The sequence below is a fragment of the Xiphophorus couchianus genome, chromosome 19 (genome assembly GCF_001444195.1).
Source record: "Xiphophorus couchianus chromosome 19, X_couchianus-1.0, whole genome shotgun sequence".
NCBI classification, from domain to species: domain Eukaryota; kingdom Metazoa; phylum Chordata; class Actinopteri; order Cyprinodontiformes; family Poeciliidae; genus Xiphophorus; species Xiphophorus couchianus.
In genome coordinates this window covers 1,782,335-1,801,243 of record NC_040246.1, presented here as the reverse complement: position 1 = coordinate 1,801,243, position 18,909 = coordinate 1,782,335, and the positions used below count along the sequence as shown (strand labels likewise).

Here is an 18,909-nt window from a genome sequence, read left to right as displayed (position 1 = left end):
GAATCTGTCCTGCTGTCTAGTTGTTGAATCTGTTGTGTCTAATCCTTCACGTCAGCTGTCACTTGTTCTACCAGTTGCTACCAGATATGAGCTCTTAGCCTTCCACTCATTCTGTGCTGCCTGGACTTTGGATTTTTGGATTTGTATTTATATCATCATTAAAAACATCCTTTCACTCCAACTTGGGTCCTCGGCGTCATCCTCACCGCCTCTTCACTGCATTTCGTGACAAACACAAAGTAGCACATGACTGTAGAGTGGAAGGGCAATGACACACGGCTTCAGAAACCCCTCAAATAGAAATGGAGAAATTGGGATCTGACTTTATCTGAATGTTTTTATTTTTGGCCACATTTTGCACTTACTATAAAAACAGTTCCATTTTAGGCTCATATGTGTGTTTGTTTATTCCTAATGACAGACTGAACAGAACTCAGTGAAATGTTCTGGATCCTTCCAAACATTTTCCTCTCTGACCGTCTTGCTGGGTTCCTCACGGTTCATATTCCTGTTTGTTCAAACCTTTGAGGCCAGAAACAGATTTACTGCGTCTAGAACAGCTGAAGACACTTCAACTGGATTTCATTCAAGGGGATCAAAGTAAAGGAGACTCGATGCAAATGCACGTCATACTTTTCAGATTTTTAGGAGTAAACTACCCTCTGCTTCACAATTAGTGGCAACATGTTGGTCTTTTTCACAAAATTCAGTTAAAAGATATTTATGTGCCATAAAGTCAAGTCTAGATAGAAAAATGTGTGAAAACATAGATGATGTGAATACTTTTGAAATGGCTGCCTGAACTATTTGAGCTTTTGGCCAGTTAGTTACATGAATTCAATGCTATTTTGAGGCTTGAAAATGAAATCCCAACCTGTAGTTCGTCTTAGCGCCACCCTGTGGGGAGCTGACCTCAGTGAGTCTAACAGTATGGAGCTAAATCAGGGTCATGAACTTTGCTCAAAAGAAAAACAATTTGAAGCTGAAAAGCAGACTTGGACTTTTGTTTCCAGTTTCAACTCTATTTTCAATCTATTTTGTTAATTTCAAGTCTCTTTTTTTTGTCAGTTTCGAACTTTTCTTCAGATCCAAAATAATTTTTCTGTTTAAAATCTTTTTTTTTGTTTTTTTTGGCTTCACTTTATTTTCTATTGAACAAACTTTGAGTTTTTCACTGGTATTAATCTGCTAGGTTTACTCTGGGTTTTATCTGCATGTTTTTACTTCATTTGAAGTGTTTTTGTTGTGATGGTTTCCAACGCAACTGAGTGAAAGTCTCTTATGGAGATATTTCCTTTGTTCTACACCAAATCCTTTTGATCACAATAACTTACATAATCAAGACTTAAAGATGAATTTTAACTTTTTGAGCATGTGAAATATGTGCATGTTGCTAAAATTAGTATTATTTGTAATCATACTTCCTGGGAAAACTTTTCAACTCCTCCAGGCAGGAAACGATGACTTTCTTCACCAGATCAGGGTCCAGTTTTCCAGAGTGGTCCACTTTTCCTTGAACCACCTGCAGGCAGAAAAAGAAACATGAAGCTCTCTGCTGCCATCAAATGGATGCAACCCTGCATTACATGTTAGATGATGATGATATTTATACTTTTATGTGCAAATTTCAGGAACAGTTATATATATATGTGTGTGTGTGTGAGAAATGTGAGATCATTTCTAATAAAAGCACTGAAATAATACACTATAAAACTGAATTGTGGAGAGTATTAAAAAAACCCATTCAAATTGAAAGTTAAAGCTGAAACAAGCACAATAGTTTGCTTAAAAATGGCTGAACTCTAATAACGTTTGCTACTTCACTTTAATAAGAAGTTCCAGCTAAACATTTTGATTAGAATGTAAGTAAATATAATCGGCTTATGTTCTTTTTCAAGTAGAGTTAGCAGGACAAGGCTACAGCTAATATGTTCACATAGGTTGGATTATTAATTAACACACTGACTGAAAATTATCTTTTCTGCTGGTAGGTAGAATTTAAAAGCGGAATGAAAATTTTACTTTGTTTTATTTAAGGTGTTAAATCGTCATGATTTCTTATCACAAATATAGATTTTTTAAAAATTACTCTGCTTTTTATTAGCTAAATTAAAGCAGAATGATTTATCACTGTGGGCGTCTTACAGTCCAAATGTCCATAGGAAACGGAGAGAGAAGCAGGTTGTCTTCCCTTTGGGGCTCCGTCTTGTCTTTCCACACAGTCTCATGTTCGAGTTCGATCACTCTGTCCAGCACGGCGCTCATGTCCTCCTGCAGCACGCGCGCACACACACACACACACACACACACACACACACACCCCAACACAGAGAGAAGCAGCAGGCCAGTGCTGTCAAAACACGAGTCTCAGCAGGAAGGAACGGGATCATTTCAGGCTGATTACTTGGAAATTTGATTTGAGCTGAAATCACATGTTCTTGTTCGTAAATGACAGTTCAATATTAGGGTGTGTTCATTTGTCTGTTTTAAAAGACGTAGACGTCCAGTGTCCAAAAATAACACTGTAGTCAACATGAAGACGTTTTCCTATTTGCTTCAAAAGTAAAAGTGCAACAAGGTAAAAAAAATTTGTTTTTCCAAATTTACTGAACTTTCACATTAAAGTTAAACTGTCATCACAAATATTCATATACTATGGCAATCCAGCAACTAGAAAGCTTAAAGAATACAAGATGCATAATAATAATAATAATAATTCTAATATGTTTCAATAACTATTTTATTTTAGCTGCTTCAAGGACAGAGAGTAACAGCACACGCTTCACATTATGCTCACTGTTCCCCAAATTAAATCTGAATATGAAGAACTACAGTATCTTTCCATTATGCTGCAGCAAAAGACTGGAACAAACTTCAAAAGGTGATCAAGTTGAGCTTGTTCGTATCATTAGGAACTTGTAAAGGTATTTTAAAGAAACCTGCACGTACTTCCGCTAAAAATGTAATGTCAATTCTATCCTTTGCCCTTGTCTCTGTCTTGTCTTTTTGTGTTTTTTTAACTGTCTTATGATTTCAACAGTGTTGCTAATGTTTGTTGTTTATTGTGAAGGGTCCAGCTTGACCTTCCTCTTTAAAAGATTTTATTTTTCTTTCCTTTTTTTTGTTACCTTTACTTTGCAGCAGTACTTCTCCAAAAGCTGCTTCAGGAATCCTTCCTGTAGTTGCATTTCAGCACTTTCCTCCGCCATGTCCGGCTGCAAGGAGAAACTTCCCATGATCTTCTCACTGTGGGAGTGAAAAATAATACCAGTCACATGTTGTTGTTGTGACATGTGACTGGCACCGTAGCAAATGAAAAGCAACATGTCCCACTGAGGGAAGGCCTCATGGGAACAGACCTTTTGACTTAGAGTCAGATCTGATCACACGACTTCCTCGTGACATGAAAAAAAAAATTGAATATTACAAAATCCAGAATTTTCTAAGAAATTGCAGCCAATTGCAGTATGTCAGGGAGTTAATTAAAATGATCAGATTTAGTAAAATTTCAGTGGTCACTCTCTACTTTGCAGTTTAGAGTATTGTATTATACAGACTTTGTTTCAAAGTAAATACAAAGAATGATTCTGTGTACTTGACAGTGGAATTCATGACTCTACCTAATTTGTGAGAAACGTGTCCATGACCTGAATTTAATGTTTCCATTCTGCCCGTATCAAGGTTTTTTTATATATCAGACCAGCTGTTTGTTTTTTTTAAAGACTCCAACTTTGTGTTTTAAGCACAGCATGTTGGTTTGGTGTGGTCTGTTTCAACAGCAAAACAAAGTTAAAATGTCAGCAAAATGATCTGTGCTGTTTTTTAAAACTTCCTCCTCAGCGCCTCCTTTTTGCTGGTACTCCAGTTCACAAATATATGTTATTGCTGCCCAGACATGTTTGTTTTCTGTTGTGATTGTCAATGCAAACACCCCTACAGATCATTCAACTCAGGTGTGTCGACCGCTCCTGCTAACATCCATAAAGAATGGCTTTCACTCAGGAACTTTGTGAATTCCTTCATGGTAGGTCACAAACTGTGCAATTTGTCCAGTTGTGAAATTTCCTCCTTACAAAATGTGATAGTACTCTGTTCCTGGTATTATGACAAAGTGGGAGCAACTCAGCTTCAAATTCTTAGGCCACATAAAAGCACGATGCTGATGCTGAGCCAAAAAGGACACAAAGGCTGCCAGCTTTCTGCAGAGCCAATTGCAACAGACTAGCAAGCTCCATCTGTCTTTCTGGTTAGCACACTACATTAGCAACCCAATGTACAAGTGTGGGTTTGCCAGTGAGGACAACAAAGCTGGAGAACTATCATAAAACTAGACTGTTTCACAGTGTTGTTGAGAAAGGACCTGACTAAACCACAAATCTCAATAAACACACTCCTAAAACTTGTGGAAAACCTTTAGTAGATGAATTAACAATGAGATGTCACTCAAGTTCATTACCACTGTGTGTCTGTGTGCTAGATGACCTGCAAGAGTACCTGACCACACAACCTGTTACAAGCACCGTCATCTTGCATGGCTTCTGCTCCAGGGAGCATTTAAGCTGGACTAGGGACCAGTAGGTCTCAGCGTTGTTCTCTGATGAAAGTCGATTCATGTTGAGCAGAAATGATAGTAGCCAATGATGTTGGAGGCATCAAGGAGAGCGCCAGGCATCAGCCACTGTTGTCACCAGATGAGCCTTTGGTGGTGGTGGAGTTTCAGCGTCAGAAGATGTTTCAGAACTGTCCTACACCTTGTGAATAGTACAGTGACAAGACAGCACTACCTGAATCACACCATCACTCCAGTCGTTGTGTTTCTGCTTGAACAACACAGGCCTGATTTCACCTTTATGGACGGCAGTGCTAGAACTCATCAACATTAAATCGGTAAGGAACAGCTACTGAAAACTAAGGTACCTTGAATGGAGTGGCCAGAAATTTCTCCAGACCTGAATTTCATTAAAAAAAACAACCTCTGGTATCATCTGAAGAGAGAGCTGAGCCAAAAAGCGAGGCTCTCGATTTACCGGTTGATCTACGTTCCCACCCTCATCTATGGTCATGAGCTTTGGGTCATGACCCAAAGAACGAGATCGCGGATACAAGCGGCCGAAATGGGTTTTCTCCATAGGGTGGCTGGGCTCTCCCTTAGAGATAGGGTGAGAAGCTCAGTCATCCGGGAGGGACTCAGAGTAGAGCCGCTGCTCCTTCACATCGAGAGGAGCCAGTTGAGGTGGCTTGGGCATCTGGTCAGGATGCCTCCTGGACGCCTCCCTGGTGAGGTGCTCCGGGCACGTCCCACGGGGAGGAGGCCCCGGGGAAGACCCAGGACACGCTGTAGGGACTATGTCTCTGGGAACGCCTTGGGATTCCCGCGGAGGAGCAGGAACAAGTGGCCAGGGAGAGGGAAGTCTGGGCCTCCCTTCTGAAGCTGCTACCCCTGCGACCCGACCCCAGATAAGCGGAAGAAAATAGATGGATGGATGGATCATCTGAATAGTCATGTAGAGTCTCTTAACTCTGTACCAGAGAATCTCGATGACCCAAGGGCCATCCTTCAGGAAGACTGGGACACCATGCCTCTGTAGACAATGAGTCGACTGAATGACTTGTGAACACCATAAGATGTTTTTGTTGATAGTGAAGGCCACATGACACGTTATTTAGACATTGACATTTTTGTTGTGGCATTCCCAGCACTGGTTGTTAGTTTGTTTCAATGCATTGCTTGACATGAGGAACTCCCCATTTACTGATTTTACATCAATGCCCTATTGTTATAATATAATGGTAGAGTGGAATCTTACATTTTCCACAACTTTCACCTGAAATCCAATTACCCCTAACGTTTTGAGAGTAGTGTCTGTGTGTAAATGCAGACAATGTAAGTGGTAAATGACCTCCACTTGTATAGAACTTTATCTGGTCCAGAGGACTCAAAAGCGCTTTACACTACATTCAGTCATTCACACACATACACCCCCACACGCCTTCACACAAAGTGGTTAGCTACATTGTAGCCACAGCTGCCCAAGGACAGACTGACAGTAATGAGGCTGCTGGCAATCAGCATCATCAGCCCCTCTGATCACCACCAGCAGACAAGTCGGATGAAGTTTCTTGCCCAAGGACACAACGACTGATACAGATGGAGTGGAGATTCAAACCTCAGAGGCTACAGGACAAGCTCTTCACTCCTGACTCACCTTCACCTCTGGTATGATCAAATACTTTTGGCAACATAGGTCATGAAATGGTGTCTGGATCTAAATATTTAATTGTAGCTCTGGCCGATTATCTATGGTTGCCATCCAGCTTAGGGTTTTCCGGGCAAGTTTTAAGTTGGCTGTAGTCTCCTAAAGGTTTTCTTCCTGCATTGCCCTTTATTTCCATTAAGTCTGACCAGTTTCCCAGCTAACGTTTGTGGTGGTGGTTATGTGTAATTCCAATGCACACATACCTCACTTCACAATGCAATACGTTGCATTGTCCAGTCACATAAAATCTAATTAAAATATGTTAAAGTTTTTGTTTGTATGAATATCTTTGCAGGACAGTGCACACACCATCAACCAATGACTATGTTTAAAAAGTTTTGTCCATCCCAGTGGGTACAAGGAACACCCTTACCACTGCCTATGCAGCCATTCTAAGTCCATTGTCTTTCAAACATTGAGAGCACCAGATTGACAACCTTCCAATAGAAATACAGTAACAAAACATTCCTTTATTCCCTCACCTCTTGTATTTATTGAGGATCCAGTCCAGCAGAGCGTACAGATCCTTTAGCTCGGTCACCTGCGGCTCCAGCTTCCTCAAGTGCTGCCCGACGATTCTGTGGTAGCTCTTCACATAAGTGCTGAAGACTTTGAAGCTGGGTGGGTAGGACCATCGCAGCTCCCGCTTCACATTCTCCAAATCCTCCACAATAGTTTTTCCCAGGAGCCCGAGATGGACCGCCAACCAGGATAGATTCTGTTCCTTCCTCTCCAGATGAACGCCGTTGACCTTGACCTGCACGCCCTGGGACACTGCCTCCTTCCAGGCCTCCATCCAGCTGTCTGGTAGGCCTCCTGGCTCCTCGGCCCTCTTCTCCTCCTCCTGGATGATGCGAGCCACGTGGACCAGTAGTGCCTTGTTCCTGGCAGGAAAGGAATTGGAATCACAGACTATGGTGCAAATCTTTTTCCTGAGGTCCGTATAGAGGAGGGCCAGGTCTTTCTCCTTCTTAGCCATCTCCATGGGGAAGTCGTCACCAGTTTGCTCTTGCTCCTTCTGAAACTCCAGTCGCATGGCAAGCAGGTTCAGATGAGCTTCCTCCAGAACCTCCATCTCTATCAGCTTGTTGATCTGCATAACTGAAGGTAAAAAAAAAAAAAAAATTACAGATATGTCTTCTTTTTTTCATGCCTTTAGAGTCACTTAGACCAGTGTTTCCCAACCCTGGTCCTCAAGCCACGCTGCCCTGCATGTTTTAGGTGTTTCCTTGCTTCAGTCCAGCTGATTTCAATTGATGACTGATTAACAGGCGTTTGTTGAACTGCTATCAGTTGAATGAGGCACATTAAAGCAGGGAAACCTCTAAAACATGTAGGACAGTGAGCCTGGAGGACCAGGGTTGGGAAACACTGATCAGTTTTACTCTAAATTACTGGAAGCTGAATGATTCATTTTCAAACGAATCCCTTGACGTTTCTACGTCATAATCCATTTTTTAATCTGCTGCTTTCATATAAACAATCCAAACCCAACAGGAAACACGGGGAAGCAGCATTACAAAATTTGTCTTTAAAACCAGCAGCAAGTCACAAAAGAGATATCGCAAGCCCTGTTTCAACTTGCTTCTACTTGACGTTGTTGGAAGTAACGTTAAATAAATTAAAAAGTCCAAAGAAATCTTTTAGAGAACCCTGAGAAGACTACAGTTGTAAGAACATGGCAGCTTCTGCGTCTGTCCTGTGATGCAGAAACCGAAAACTCAAAAATCAGACATTTTTTCCAGTAACAGATGCACCAAAATAAGTCATTTCAGACTGCATTAACCCTAACACTTTTCAGGTACCCCAGAGTCACTTAAAGTTAGTCACTTTCAGTATCAGGAAAGTGTTTTAAAATGAAGTCAATTTGAACCACTGGTTACAAAGCAAACGTTACAGTCAAGGAAAAAAATATCAGCAAACATTCAATCAGCCTTCTTGAGATCTACTGACGTCAGTTCTGAGTCTGTTTGCTCCTTCATTTTCAGTCTGTTATGTAAAACACTGGAATTGGAGCCAAATCTCTGACCAAAATTTGACCAAATCTCCAAGTTAAGATGGAGATTTTGACATGCTAGCATTACAGAGACGGTAATGCTAGCATGCTTTTCAAGCTAATCGCTAGTATGGTTGGAAATCCAGCGATTAGCTTGTGAAAGCAATTTAAAGGCAATTTAAAATGTTTTGCCCCAGTCATTTTGTAACCGTTTTAAAATCACTGCCCTCTAATATTCAACCAGTGCAAGAAGCTTAAAAAGAAGTAATATTTTCAACGCTGCCACTAAAATTATATGTATAGTCGCAACTTGCTAAAGTCAGTCTAATATTTATGAAAACGTCTGATTGAAAATTAAGCACAAAGCTGAGGTCAGCGCATCTGTAATGTGAATTCCTTATTAGTCATTACTGGTTGATTATGTACACTGTTTGCCCATTAATGTAAGAACTTTAATGGAAATTGCAAAATGGGTTCAACTCATCCTCCTCCAACATCAACTTCTTCAAATAAAACTAAATCTCCCATAGCAGTTTTAACTGAAGTGGATTATCTTCCCTTGTGAACGTTTACACTGCAGACATTTTCTGTGACGTTGTGTGTTTGTAGCTGAAACAAGATTATCTTTAGCTGCTTGTGTTGCAAAAACAGAGGCAAAGAAGAGACCTGCATGTACAGACACAGTTGGATGACTGGAGCTGCATGAGAAACAATTTTTCTATTCGTAATTCTGGTTTCCCCACAAGCGGTGAGAAACAAGAACGGTGAACAAGCGGGGCAGTACAAACTTTGCTTCTTAAATATAATACAATGTCATGGATGGATGAAAACAACAGGTTTTCATCCATCCATCCTTCAGTGCACTCTGAGCGCTGTCACTCTTCCTGCCATGGAACAGCATCCCCCTTACATGTCGGCCTGATCTGACCAGAGCGCGTTTGCAGTGTCTTGCAGGTCTTGTGGTAAAGAGATTAATACAAATGTATGCCACAGTTTTCCGGGGGTTTTTATTTGCAATAGACAATGAAAATGTTTTTGGGTTTGTTTTTCACTTTCCTGCTTTGACTAGTCCACCTCGTGAAGTCCTGTTAAATTACAGTTAAGTTTGGTGGTTGTAATGTGGCAAAATGTGAAAAAGTTCATGGGGTGTGAATATAACTGAAACCCACAGCTGAGCATTTCTCTAATATGTGAAATGTCAGCTTGTACAGTTTGTTGTGCAAATCATCACAATTATTCTACGTCTCGGCCATTTAAACTGGGAATGTGTTTTTAGGTCAGTTAGTGATATTCTGTTGGCATGCACACATAACAAAATGCAGTACCTCTTATTTGCAGTACATAATTTAAATGGTCAAAAGATGAAAAACAAAGTTATAAAGAATGACAGTAATGATGGCTTGCGGTTCCTTTTAGAGACCCAGCTCCACCTCTTACAGAACCTTCCACCAAGCAGAGTGCTCTGACATTTCAAAGGCTCTGCGGGGAAAGGCATCTTTTAGCTTCTAGATGGGAGGAAAAGTCCATATTTATCGTCTAGATGTAGCAATGTGGAGGGAGGACGAAAGGCCTCAGAGCAGAAACTCTCTCCCTTTACATCTGCTTCGGCTGTACCCAAATAAACAGATTGAGGAGCGTAAAATATCCTGTGATGGTGCGTACCTGACAGTGGTGTGTGTGGAATTTCAGGCAGCGTGTACAGCTCCTCCATCTCCTCCATCTCCTCCATCTCCGTTTCTTTCTCCTCTCTCATTTCTGGCAGGGCCTCAGCGGCCGGATGCTCCTGCCTGGCCGCTTTGTCGCTCTCCTTCTTGGAGGGAAATCTCAGACTTCTGCGAATTGAGGATCCTTTCTTCAGAAGGGAGTCGGTCAGCTTGGACATGTTGGGATCTGAGCACAGAAAGCACGCAGTTTCGGTGAATGCACCGTACGTCTTATTGGGGAACAAGAAGAGTCAGTTAGCTGCTTTAGTGTGAGTGAGGTCAGAGGAAACATCAAATCCGTAAGAAGTGATTTATAAGGAAACTGTGCTGTGAGCAAATCAGAGTGAAACTTTCAGCAAATAACAGGAAGGCTGAATATGTTACAGTGAAATGACTACTTTACAGTAGAATTTTCAGCTTCCACGTCTCTACAGGTTCTATTTTTTAAATGTTGGCATCCATTTAGAAATTTCAGTGTCACAGTAAGGTTTCTGATTATCTAGTTAGCCACTCTACCCATGCTAACTGCTAACTTAAGATGCTAAAACATGTTTAAACATGCCAGAGCTGTAGTCGTTTTATCAACGTGTCGAAATACCAGAAGCTCATCATACACTCGCTGTTCTCTCACACAGCGGCGTGACTTCTGCACTGCTTTCAAATTAATGACTGACCAATTATGAAATGAAGGTTAGAAACACATAAATTAATTCAACTGTCAGACAACCTGAGAAAAGCAAAGGGGAAAAAAAGCTGTTCAAGCCAGCCAATCCTGAATATGTGGCTCATTTGCATGCCAACCACTGCAAAACTACTTTCACTTCAAAACATGTTGTTGAACAATTACCCATGCAGGGCTCAACCGGTTCCCAAATTCTGTAGGCCGTCACAGAGTTGCACCCCCAACAGAAACATTGTCCAATCACAGTGCAACCCATGACCTCCACTGACCCCAAACATAAAGGACAGGAAAAAAGAGAGACAGAAGTTTGGTTTTGAGACTGTGGAAGCAAACTGGTTCTATGCTGACTGGCAGACGTACCTGTCTTTGAGCGAGCGAGAGGCTTGCGTTTGTGTTGTGTCATGTCTGCCAGATCTTCGTCCGTTTTTTGAAAGAAGCCCCCTCTGGTCTTCAAGGGTGACGCAGCTGGAGAGCCCGCGCTAAGACCTGGTGGAAAAACGGGGAAGAGACGATGTCAGCGCAACACTGAGTAAATTGTGTCAAGTCGTGCATCAGCAGATGTAACTTATATATTTGTGTGTGTGTCACCAGCTGAGTAGTGCAAATGAATCTGAGCTGGTAACCAATGGACTGCTTTTAAAGAGCTCTGACAGGGAACCACAAAGGCATAAGCAGGTTTTTCCTGACATACTGTCAGCATGTCAGCCGACAGTAAATACTATTAACACAAAGTCACATGACTAACAGTAAATGAAACTGAAGCATTAAGATAAACTCACCCTCATAACATAGCAGGTGATAGATAGAGCGACCAGACAACCACTGGCCTACAGGACAAATCTGGACGAAACATTTAATACCACTAAAACACACGGGTTTGTCCATCCACCTGTAGAGATTTAAAGTGTTTGTTTTGCTCTGTCAGAAGTTTGGGACATCAGGTAAAATGTGACATGATGAAAAAAAAGGCAATTTCGCTGTTGCCTTGAATATTTCAGGGATGAGTTTGGTGATATTCTAACAGACCAGTGTATTGCCACCTTTTGTTTTACCTTTTAATTTCTAAGGTACTATCTTCTGCCTACTCTGTCCCACATTACCTGAATTTTAAAGCCTCCGAGATGTGAATATTAGCTCAATTATGTTGCATGTTGCATTTTGTAACATTCGAGGTCATGCTTTGTAAGTATCTGGGGAAGTTTTAGTGTTTACTAGATCTGGCTACTGAAGTCCCATGCAGGGGAAAGTCTACAGGGAATTTCAAACCTGGATTCAAAGATCACAAAAGAGCGACATAAAGATTAGGTTCTCACATGGTTTCTCTTCTATCTGGAGCAACTTTTTAATAAAATAACTGCCAGCAAAATGACAAAACAGCTGAAACAGAGTCTGTCTAAATCAAGACTAAAAGCCCACCTGTTGGAGTTGCTTTTGAACCATTATTAACAGAACACAGGCTGACATATTTGATGCGTGTTGGTGATTTTTATGACGGCACTTGACATAATGCAACGTCTGTTATTGGTCTGGTTATTGATTGACTGAAAAAGAGTCAAAAAAATGTTAATAAAGTACTCTATATTTAAATATTTGGGCAGGGTTAGGGCTCTATATTTAAAATTTGCTGACGTTTGAGTTTTAATAATATGTCACTCTGAGTGCAAACTCTGCATACGCTCAGAGTTTGCATTAGTGAGAAAATGAGTTTGCTGAACAGGACCAACCAGAAAAACAAAGAGGGAATGACAAAAGGTTTCAATTCTCAACCAACTTGAACTAAGCAAATATCGCCACATCACTCCAACTGAACCATGTTTGTCCTCTTTAGTTTTACTTTCATTTCCTTGATAGGTTTGAACAAAGAAACCTGAATTCACCAAAGTGTCAGCAAATGTCTAGTGTCTGAGCTTATCTGTTGATATGACAAAGAGTTTCTATTTACGCCCAAACACAACAACGCTCGACCTTTTCTTTGAGGTCTCTTTAATCTATTTTGCAGCTGAAGCTACTCAGGACCAACCCGTCCGAGTTTAACATCCGCCATGCAGAGAAAAGTGACTATTGAAACCTATTCCAACATGTGTTCAGTTTACAAAATGCATTCACAGTTTCTAAGTATGTACAGTTCATATACTGAACGTACTTTTCTACTATCCACAGTCCAGCAAGTGGATCAGTGGCGATATAGAGTTGAAGATGTTGGCCAATAAAACTTCAACTTCACACGGTTCTTTTGGAAATTTCTAACAGTTAAGCAAAGGAAAATCAACACTGCAACACTGTGTGTGCTTGATCACAGACTTCTTTAGCTGTGCTCTCAGTAGAGTTTCTCCCTGTGTAAAGGATTACCTAACACAGGGGTCTCAAACACCAGTCCTCGAGGGCCGCAGTCCTGCAACTTTTAGATGTGCCTCTGCTGCACCACCTGAGTACAATAACTAGGTCATTAAGGCTCTGGAGAACTGATCTACACAAGGAGGAGGTAATTAAGCCATTTCATTCCAGTGGCACATCTAAAAACTGCAGGACACTGCCCCTCGAGGACTGGACTTTGACACCAGTGACCCAACAGGTACGAAGTTCACCAACTCTAGTGTTCAGCTCATGTTTCTTCTGAGAATATTCAGAGGGTCAAAGGGTCACTACGATGACATCACACCTGCTGTTCTAGGGGTAAAAGCTATGAGAAGGACAAGCTTTGGGGGCTGAGTGTGAATGTTACTCACTGGGTGAGGCTGGCGGTAGAGAGGAGGGCGACTCTGACTCTGCCCTGGGTGTGACCTTTGAATCCTTCCTCTTGGGTGAGCGGGGGCTCTTCTCGGCGGGTCGCCTGATGCTCAGCCTGAACGTCTGGAGCACGCCCAGAGCCTCTTTCACCACTCCGTTCGCTTGCATCTTTCCGCTGCTCTGGAGGGATACTCTGTCCTCCTCCGGGTTGTCGCTGGACTTATCCATTGTTGGTGAGCTCTCAGGAGCATGCAAGACGCAATCGCCGGGAGGGAAATTTAAAATAAAATCCCTGGAAAATTGAAAAGTGAGTCCGCTCCCTGCTTCTGGGGGCAACAAACTGTGGATTTTCTGTGGTGTTTCTCGGCCCTTAGCAGAGGCGCGCTCTGTTTACAGATAACAGAGGATCCAGTCTGCGCAGTTCTGATAACAGAAGTTCAGTGTGAGGGGAGTGGCACGGCGCAAATTAAGAGCTGCAGAGAGACTTTTAACAGATAGTTATGGGCTTTCCCCTGAAATTTGCTCCGGTTCGCTCCGAGCCCTGAAAGCAGAGAGCAAACACACAACCAGCAATCAGCCACCAAAACAAGGCAGTAAAACTTTCTTCAGTGTTTATGTTTCTGTGATCACACCCAGAGAGTAAATCATTAATGTGTCCGTTTTGCAGCAAGTGATTAATCAGTCAAATCAAGTCAGACAATCCGTTATGAAATCTTTACATATTTGCAGTATTCGTACTGATTTTTGGAGTTGCAGTGGGAAATTTGTTAATGAGCGGAATGATTTTAAGCTCGATCCACTTAAACCTAAAACATATGAATGGTTTAAGATAACTGAAAAACCTTAATTTTTTTTTTCTATTCCATGTTTTTGACACATCTGTGTTTTGGTCATTGTGAATTAAATGTAAATGGTTTATCTGTATTTACTTATGCCATGCTTCAGAAAGCATAATTATTTTTTTATAGTTCTTTATAAATCCAAAAGTCAATCATTTTTTTTATATCTCTCTGAAGTGCTTCCTAAATTATAGCAGCATTACACTTCCTCAGTTCTACATTTTATATGGGATTTTATTCTACTTGGCTAATAACAATAATAGTAATTATTCAAGTAGTTTTATTTTGCAAGAGCAGCAGTTTGCATTCCACATACCTTTATGAGATGTTTTTGAAATAAATCCTACGTGAGTGAGTGAGATATTAACTTAAGACCACAATAACAATGTGTCCTAGAATTATAGTGCATAAAATTCATTCATTCATTCATTCATTCATTCATTCATTCATAAAAGGGTATCAATTTAGCAGATAAAGTGAAGTATTTTGAAGCTTTTCCTCTCAAAAGTATGAAAATACTAATAATCAGTATTTATTTTGTAAGGACTGTGAGGTCACTTCCACCTTAAGGTTCCATTTGTCTGCTAGTTAAGACAAATTAAAAGCATGCAAGTCATTGTATTTTGCATCTGAGTTTACCTTCAGGCACAAATCCAAACCGAAGGACAAAGATTTAAATAAAAAAAAAAAAAAAAAAGAACAGCGTTGCCTCACCTTTGGACGGCAGCTCGGGTAAGATCCAGTTTTGCTTTCATTTTTTTTTTCACAAACATGACTCGCTAATTTCACGTTTGGAAAGTTTTCAGGCAGGTATTAAGAACATGTTGTCAGAATACCAGGACAGAATAAGTCGCACGAAGCTGAAGAAAGCAAAACAAGGCGCGCAGGCAGCTTGTTAAGGACACAGTCACCTTTGTAAGTAGATGTAATCTGAGCTCAAAGTGCCTAGATTTTTGAGTTAACCATTTACACAACGAGGAAGTGATGATTACTGCTTGAATGGCAGAAAACAAACGGAATGAAAGACGGGTGGTTTCCTGTTTTAAGAAAAAAAAAGGTAACTTAGTAGGGAAATTTCTTTCTCCTGAATGCAGAAACTTGTATTTTGGCTCATAAATCAATAGATGTAATCATTTATGACAATGAGTTTTATGTGTGCATTAAGTTTGTAATTTAAACATCCTACTCTTACATTCGGATCCCTCACATACATAAAGCTGCATGCATAAACTATAGCTATAGTTAATGTCAAACTCTTTTCAAGAGCTTGCATGCAATATCTTCCCACACCACTGGATGGCGATGTAGACTACATCAGTTTGGATTTAATTTATTCCCATCTGTTGTAATAAATCGATGTGAATAGAGTCTTGACTTACATTTCACGAAAGCATATTAATTTGTAAATGTTATAACTTGAAATTCTATCCAATTTCACTCCTACAGCACAACAGAATCAAATAAGGTTAGAGGAATTAGATGGATAGAAAGATCTATCTATGGTGATGCACCAGCTCCTACATTCTCTTCCTGTGTTTTTTTTTTTGTGTGAATATTTTTGTTAATGATGTTTGCTGCAAGTCAGTTTCCTTTCGGGATACTAATAAAACTGAGCTAAACTGTGTAAAAATAATCAGTTTCTTTCTAAATGTGAACATAATAACGATTTTAAGGCTGATGACAAAGCCTGTGCATTTTTAAACCGCTATGAGGCGTGTGAGGTTGGACTTGTTTTAAGATGGCGGCGGTCCGGCGCGGCGGTGGCGCAGTGGTGAAGCTGGTGAGGTTTTACCTCCAGCAGAGGCTTCAGTCCTCTACGCCGTCACAGGTTTGAATCCTGGCCTGTTAATCTTTGCCGCATGTCTCCCTCCTCTCTCACAATCCACATTCCTGTCGAATGGCTGTTAAACAGGCCGCTAGAACCGAAAAAAAGGAGATAAAAATAATAATAAAATTGGCGTCAGTCCACATTAGCTTAGCAGTTAGCTTCAGCCTCCAGCTCTAACGAGTAAATGGAAACGTAAAAAGACTACAAGTATTAAGTCTTTAAAAATTTTCAGCAGGCCCTCACTTCCAAAATCTTGAATTATATTCTCATAAAACAAACATATATTTTGTATATCCATCTTCCTCTTTGCACTGATATTTCCATGTTTGCCCACATTAAATGGTCAAATTTCAGCCATTATCCTTTTCCTTCATTTTGTAGTTAATATGTCACACCACAATGCTCCCAAAATACCACATATTTTTACAAAAAACGTTTGATATGCAAAAAATATCAAAAAAAATTTTTTTTTTTAATTTTGTGAATTAATCTTTTTCATTTCCAAACGTGTCATTTCAAACATAACCAGCTCAAAACGGCAGAGTTGAATAGTTCCAGTAGATGTCTGAGATAGTCTGGGATAATTCATTCATGAGATTATTTATTCATTTCCTGCTACTGTTGTGGATTTTAAAATGTAGCATGGCAGGCAGTTCAGGGTTTTCTGTTTCCTACTTTGATAATCGCTAAGCTGCTGCTTAACTCAGCAGCCGCTCTGCTTCACAATGGCTGCTATTGAGAGCCAGCATTAGCATAACGAGTGGAGAGCTGTGGCGAGAGTGGAGTCTGTGAACCCTAATGTTTCTGAGCAAAGACCATCTTCACAAAAGCCTGTCAAACTGTGGAGGTAGTTTAGGTCATATGGGCTGATAGTATGTTTTTATTTTGATGTGCAAAGTTATCCCCTCATTTAAGATGGCCGTGGCTCAGCAGGAAGAGTGGCAATCATCTGTTTAGGAGTTCATGTCCAGATTTTCCATACAGCGTGTGAACACCTGAGAAAAGACTTACCCTCCATTATCAATAGCTCTCAACATGTAGATAATCTGTATTGTTGATTGCTTTGACCTGCTTAAAGAAACTGGGATCCACTCAGGTTTTATCCTCAGTTCAGCAGAGCGGAAGACGTGTCCTCTTCCAAACGCGTTAACCATTTCTCATTGGTTTGACAGATTTTTCTCAACCATTTGCAAAACAGTTAACACAGATGTCACTGAGGCAGTCCAAATTCAATAGTTGTAGCTATCGTAGTCAAGCCGAAATCACAGTTTCCTCTACACAAATTAGAAATCAGTCTGCAGGCCCTAACGGGGAAGCATTATATTAAATAAATTTATTTAAGGTTTTCATCATGTTATGATGTTATTCTCTCATCAAAAATACACCTGGAGTATTGCTTTGAGTCTTTCATGCATGATTTGAGAAATCCTTTAATCTCCCACGGCAACCATGCAGTTGTGTAAAGTGTCTGGATGGACCAACTCAACTCCCTCAGACTAGCCAGCAGCAATTAGCAAACACTGCTCATCTGCTGAGCTCATTAGAGGAGCTATAGGCAGTGCAACGCTGGTAAAAAAAAAAAACCTGGGTAGGCCTAGCTCCGCCTTCGAGATGAAGCTCCGCCTTCAAGATGAAGCTCCGCCTTCGAGATGAAGCTCCGCCTTCGAGATGAAGCTCCGCCTTCGAGATGCAGTTTCCACAGCAATTAGGAAACACCTCGTGGAACTGCTCATCTGCTCAACCAATTTCAAGGCGTTAAATTACAAAGTCAAATTTATTTTAAGTCATATATGATACATACAGCATTTCTATTAGACCATAGTTACTTGATTGTGTTAAATCAAGTAAAATGGGTGCATTTCTACTTGGAAAATACATAGCACTGCCCCTTTAAATGGTGTAATGTCTGTGTTTCTCTTTACCAGCATGGATCCAAGGCAGATGTGGCCCTGTGTCTCTAAGAGAGAAGAGAATCAATGGTGGGTATTTCTTATGCTGTAATAGATTTTATAGTTATTTTCTTAACTTAATAAGAAGAAAAAATTAAAATAAAATTTGCATTAAAGTATTTCTGATTCTAGATCCTTTGCAAAAAGGAACATCTGGCACAGTCTTAAAGATGGCAAATGACACTGGCATCAGAGTAATGTACAAAGACAAGCAAGTTTTATATTTTATTGCCGTTATGTAATGATTGACTGGAAGAGCTCATACGCTTAGTTGCAGGTTGAGTTGTTTAAAGGCAATATTGACCTTCGTTTTCTATTTTGAATGTTTTCGGCACAGTTAGAGCCTTTTGCAAGCACAGTGTGTCACTGCTCAGGTGTGTTACCTGTTTTGATAAGGTGGAGTTTGGGTTGACATGAAAGCAATCAAGAACACCTGTAGAGCAGGAGGATCAAAGTCATTTTAATTTTGGGCCAAATCAAGATCATGGACGCTCTTAAAGGGCCAGTTGTGCCAGAATGTATGGATAAAACATATGAACATGCTTTTAAAATATTAATAAATTCTTAAAATTACATTATGTTGACCATCTTTTCCCATTGATCAGTCCCTCCAGGGTTGTGCGATTGCTTTTGTGATTATTTGCAATAAAAGTCAAATATTTGTGATACTAATTTAGAAACATTTGTGCTAACTGCACATATGAATGACGGTAAATTCGCCATTTTATTCCTCACCAGTATAGATTATGGACTATAATTTGAAACCAATTAAAGCTGAGGCAGCTGTTTAGTACAAATAAGAATATTAGCATCACCTGAACTCAATGTTTTTCATAATTTTTGCCAAAAAAAAATCTGCAATAATTAGCATTAGCACAAGAAAAGCGTGGGAATTTGTGGATTTATAACTTTCACAAAAGTTTGCAAA

The 18,909-nt window shown here is 40.3% G+C and overlaps 1 protein-coding gene and 1 long non-coding RNA gene across 3 annotated transcripts in view; one reads left to right on the top strand and one right to left on the bottom strand.

Annotated features, from left to right (window-relative positions):
• The window catches only part of exoc3l4 (exocyst complex component 3-like 4), a 25,702-nt gene extending 10,538 nt beyond the window's left edge, over positions 1-15,164 (bottom strand). The window contains exons 1-8 of one of the 2 annotated variants that reach the window (XM_028001398.1): positions 14,919-15,164; positions 13,365-13,906; positions 10,999-11,124; positions 9,916-10,143; positions 6,740-7,358; positions 3,129-3,246; positions 2,146-2,271; positions 1,422-1,522 (exon numbers count right to left, since the gene is read on the bottom strand). In XM_028001398.1, the coding sequence (XP_027857199.1) occupies positions 1,422-1,522; positions 2,146-2,271; positions 3,129-3,246; positions 6,740-7,358; positions 9,916-10,143; positions 10,999-11,124; positions 13,365-13,593 (1,547 nt within the window). In that variant the 5' untranslated portion in view covers positions 13,594-13,906; positions 14,919-15,164. Of the gene's footprint in view, positions 1-1,421; positions 1,523-2,145; positions 2,272-3,128; positions 3,247-6,739; positions 7,359-9,915; positions 10,144-10,998; positions 11,125-13,364; positions 13,907-14,918 lie in introns of those variants that run through there. The other variant, XM_028001399.1, reaches the window with a different exon arrangement.
• LOC114134673 (uncharacterized) lies at positions 14,771-18,909 on the top strand. The gene is made up of 3 exons (XR_003593440.1): positions 14,771-14,936; positions 17,958-18,011; positions 18,114-18,909. It is a non-coding gene; the product is annotated as an uncharacterized LOC114134673 (long non-coding RNA).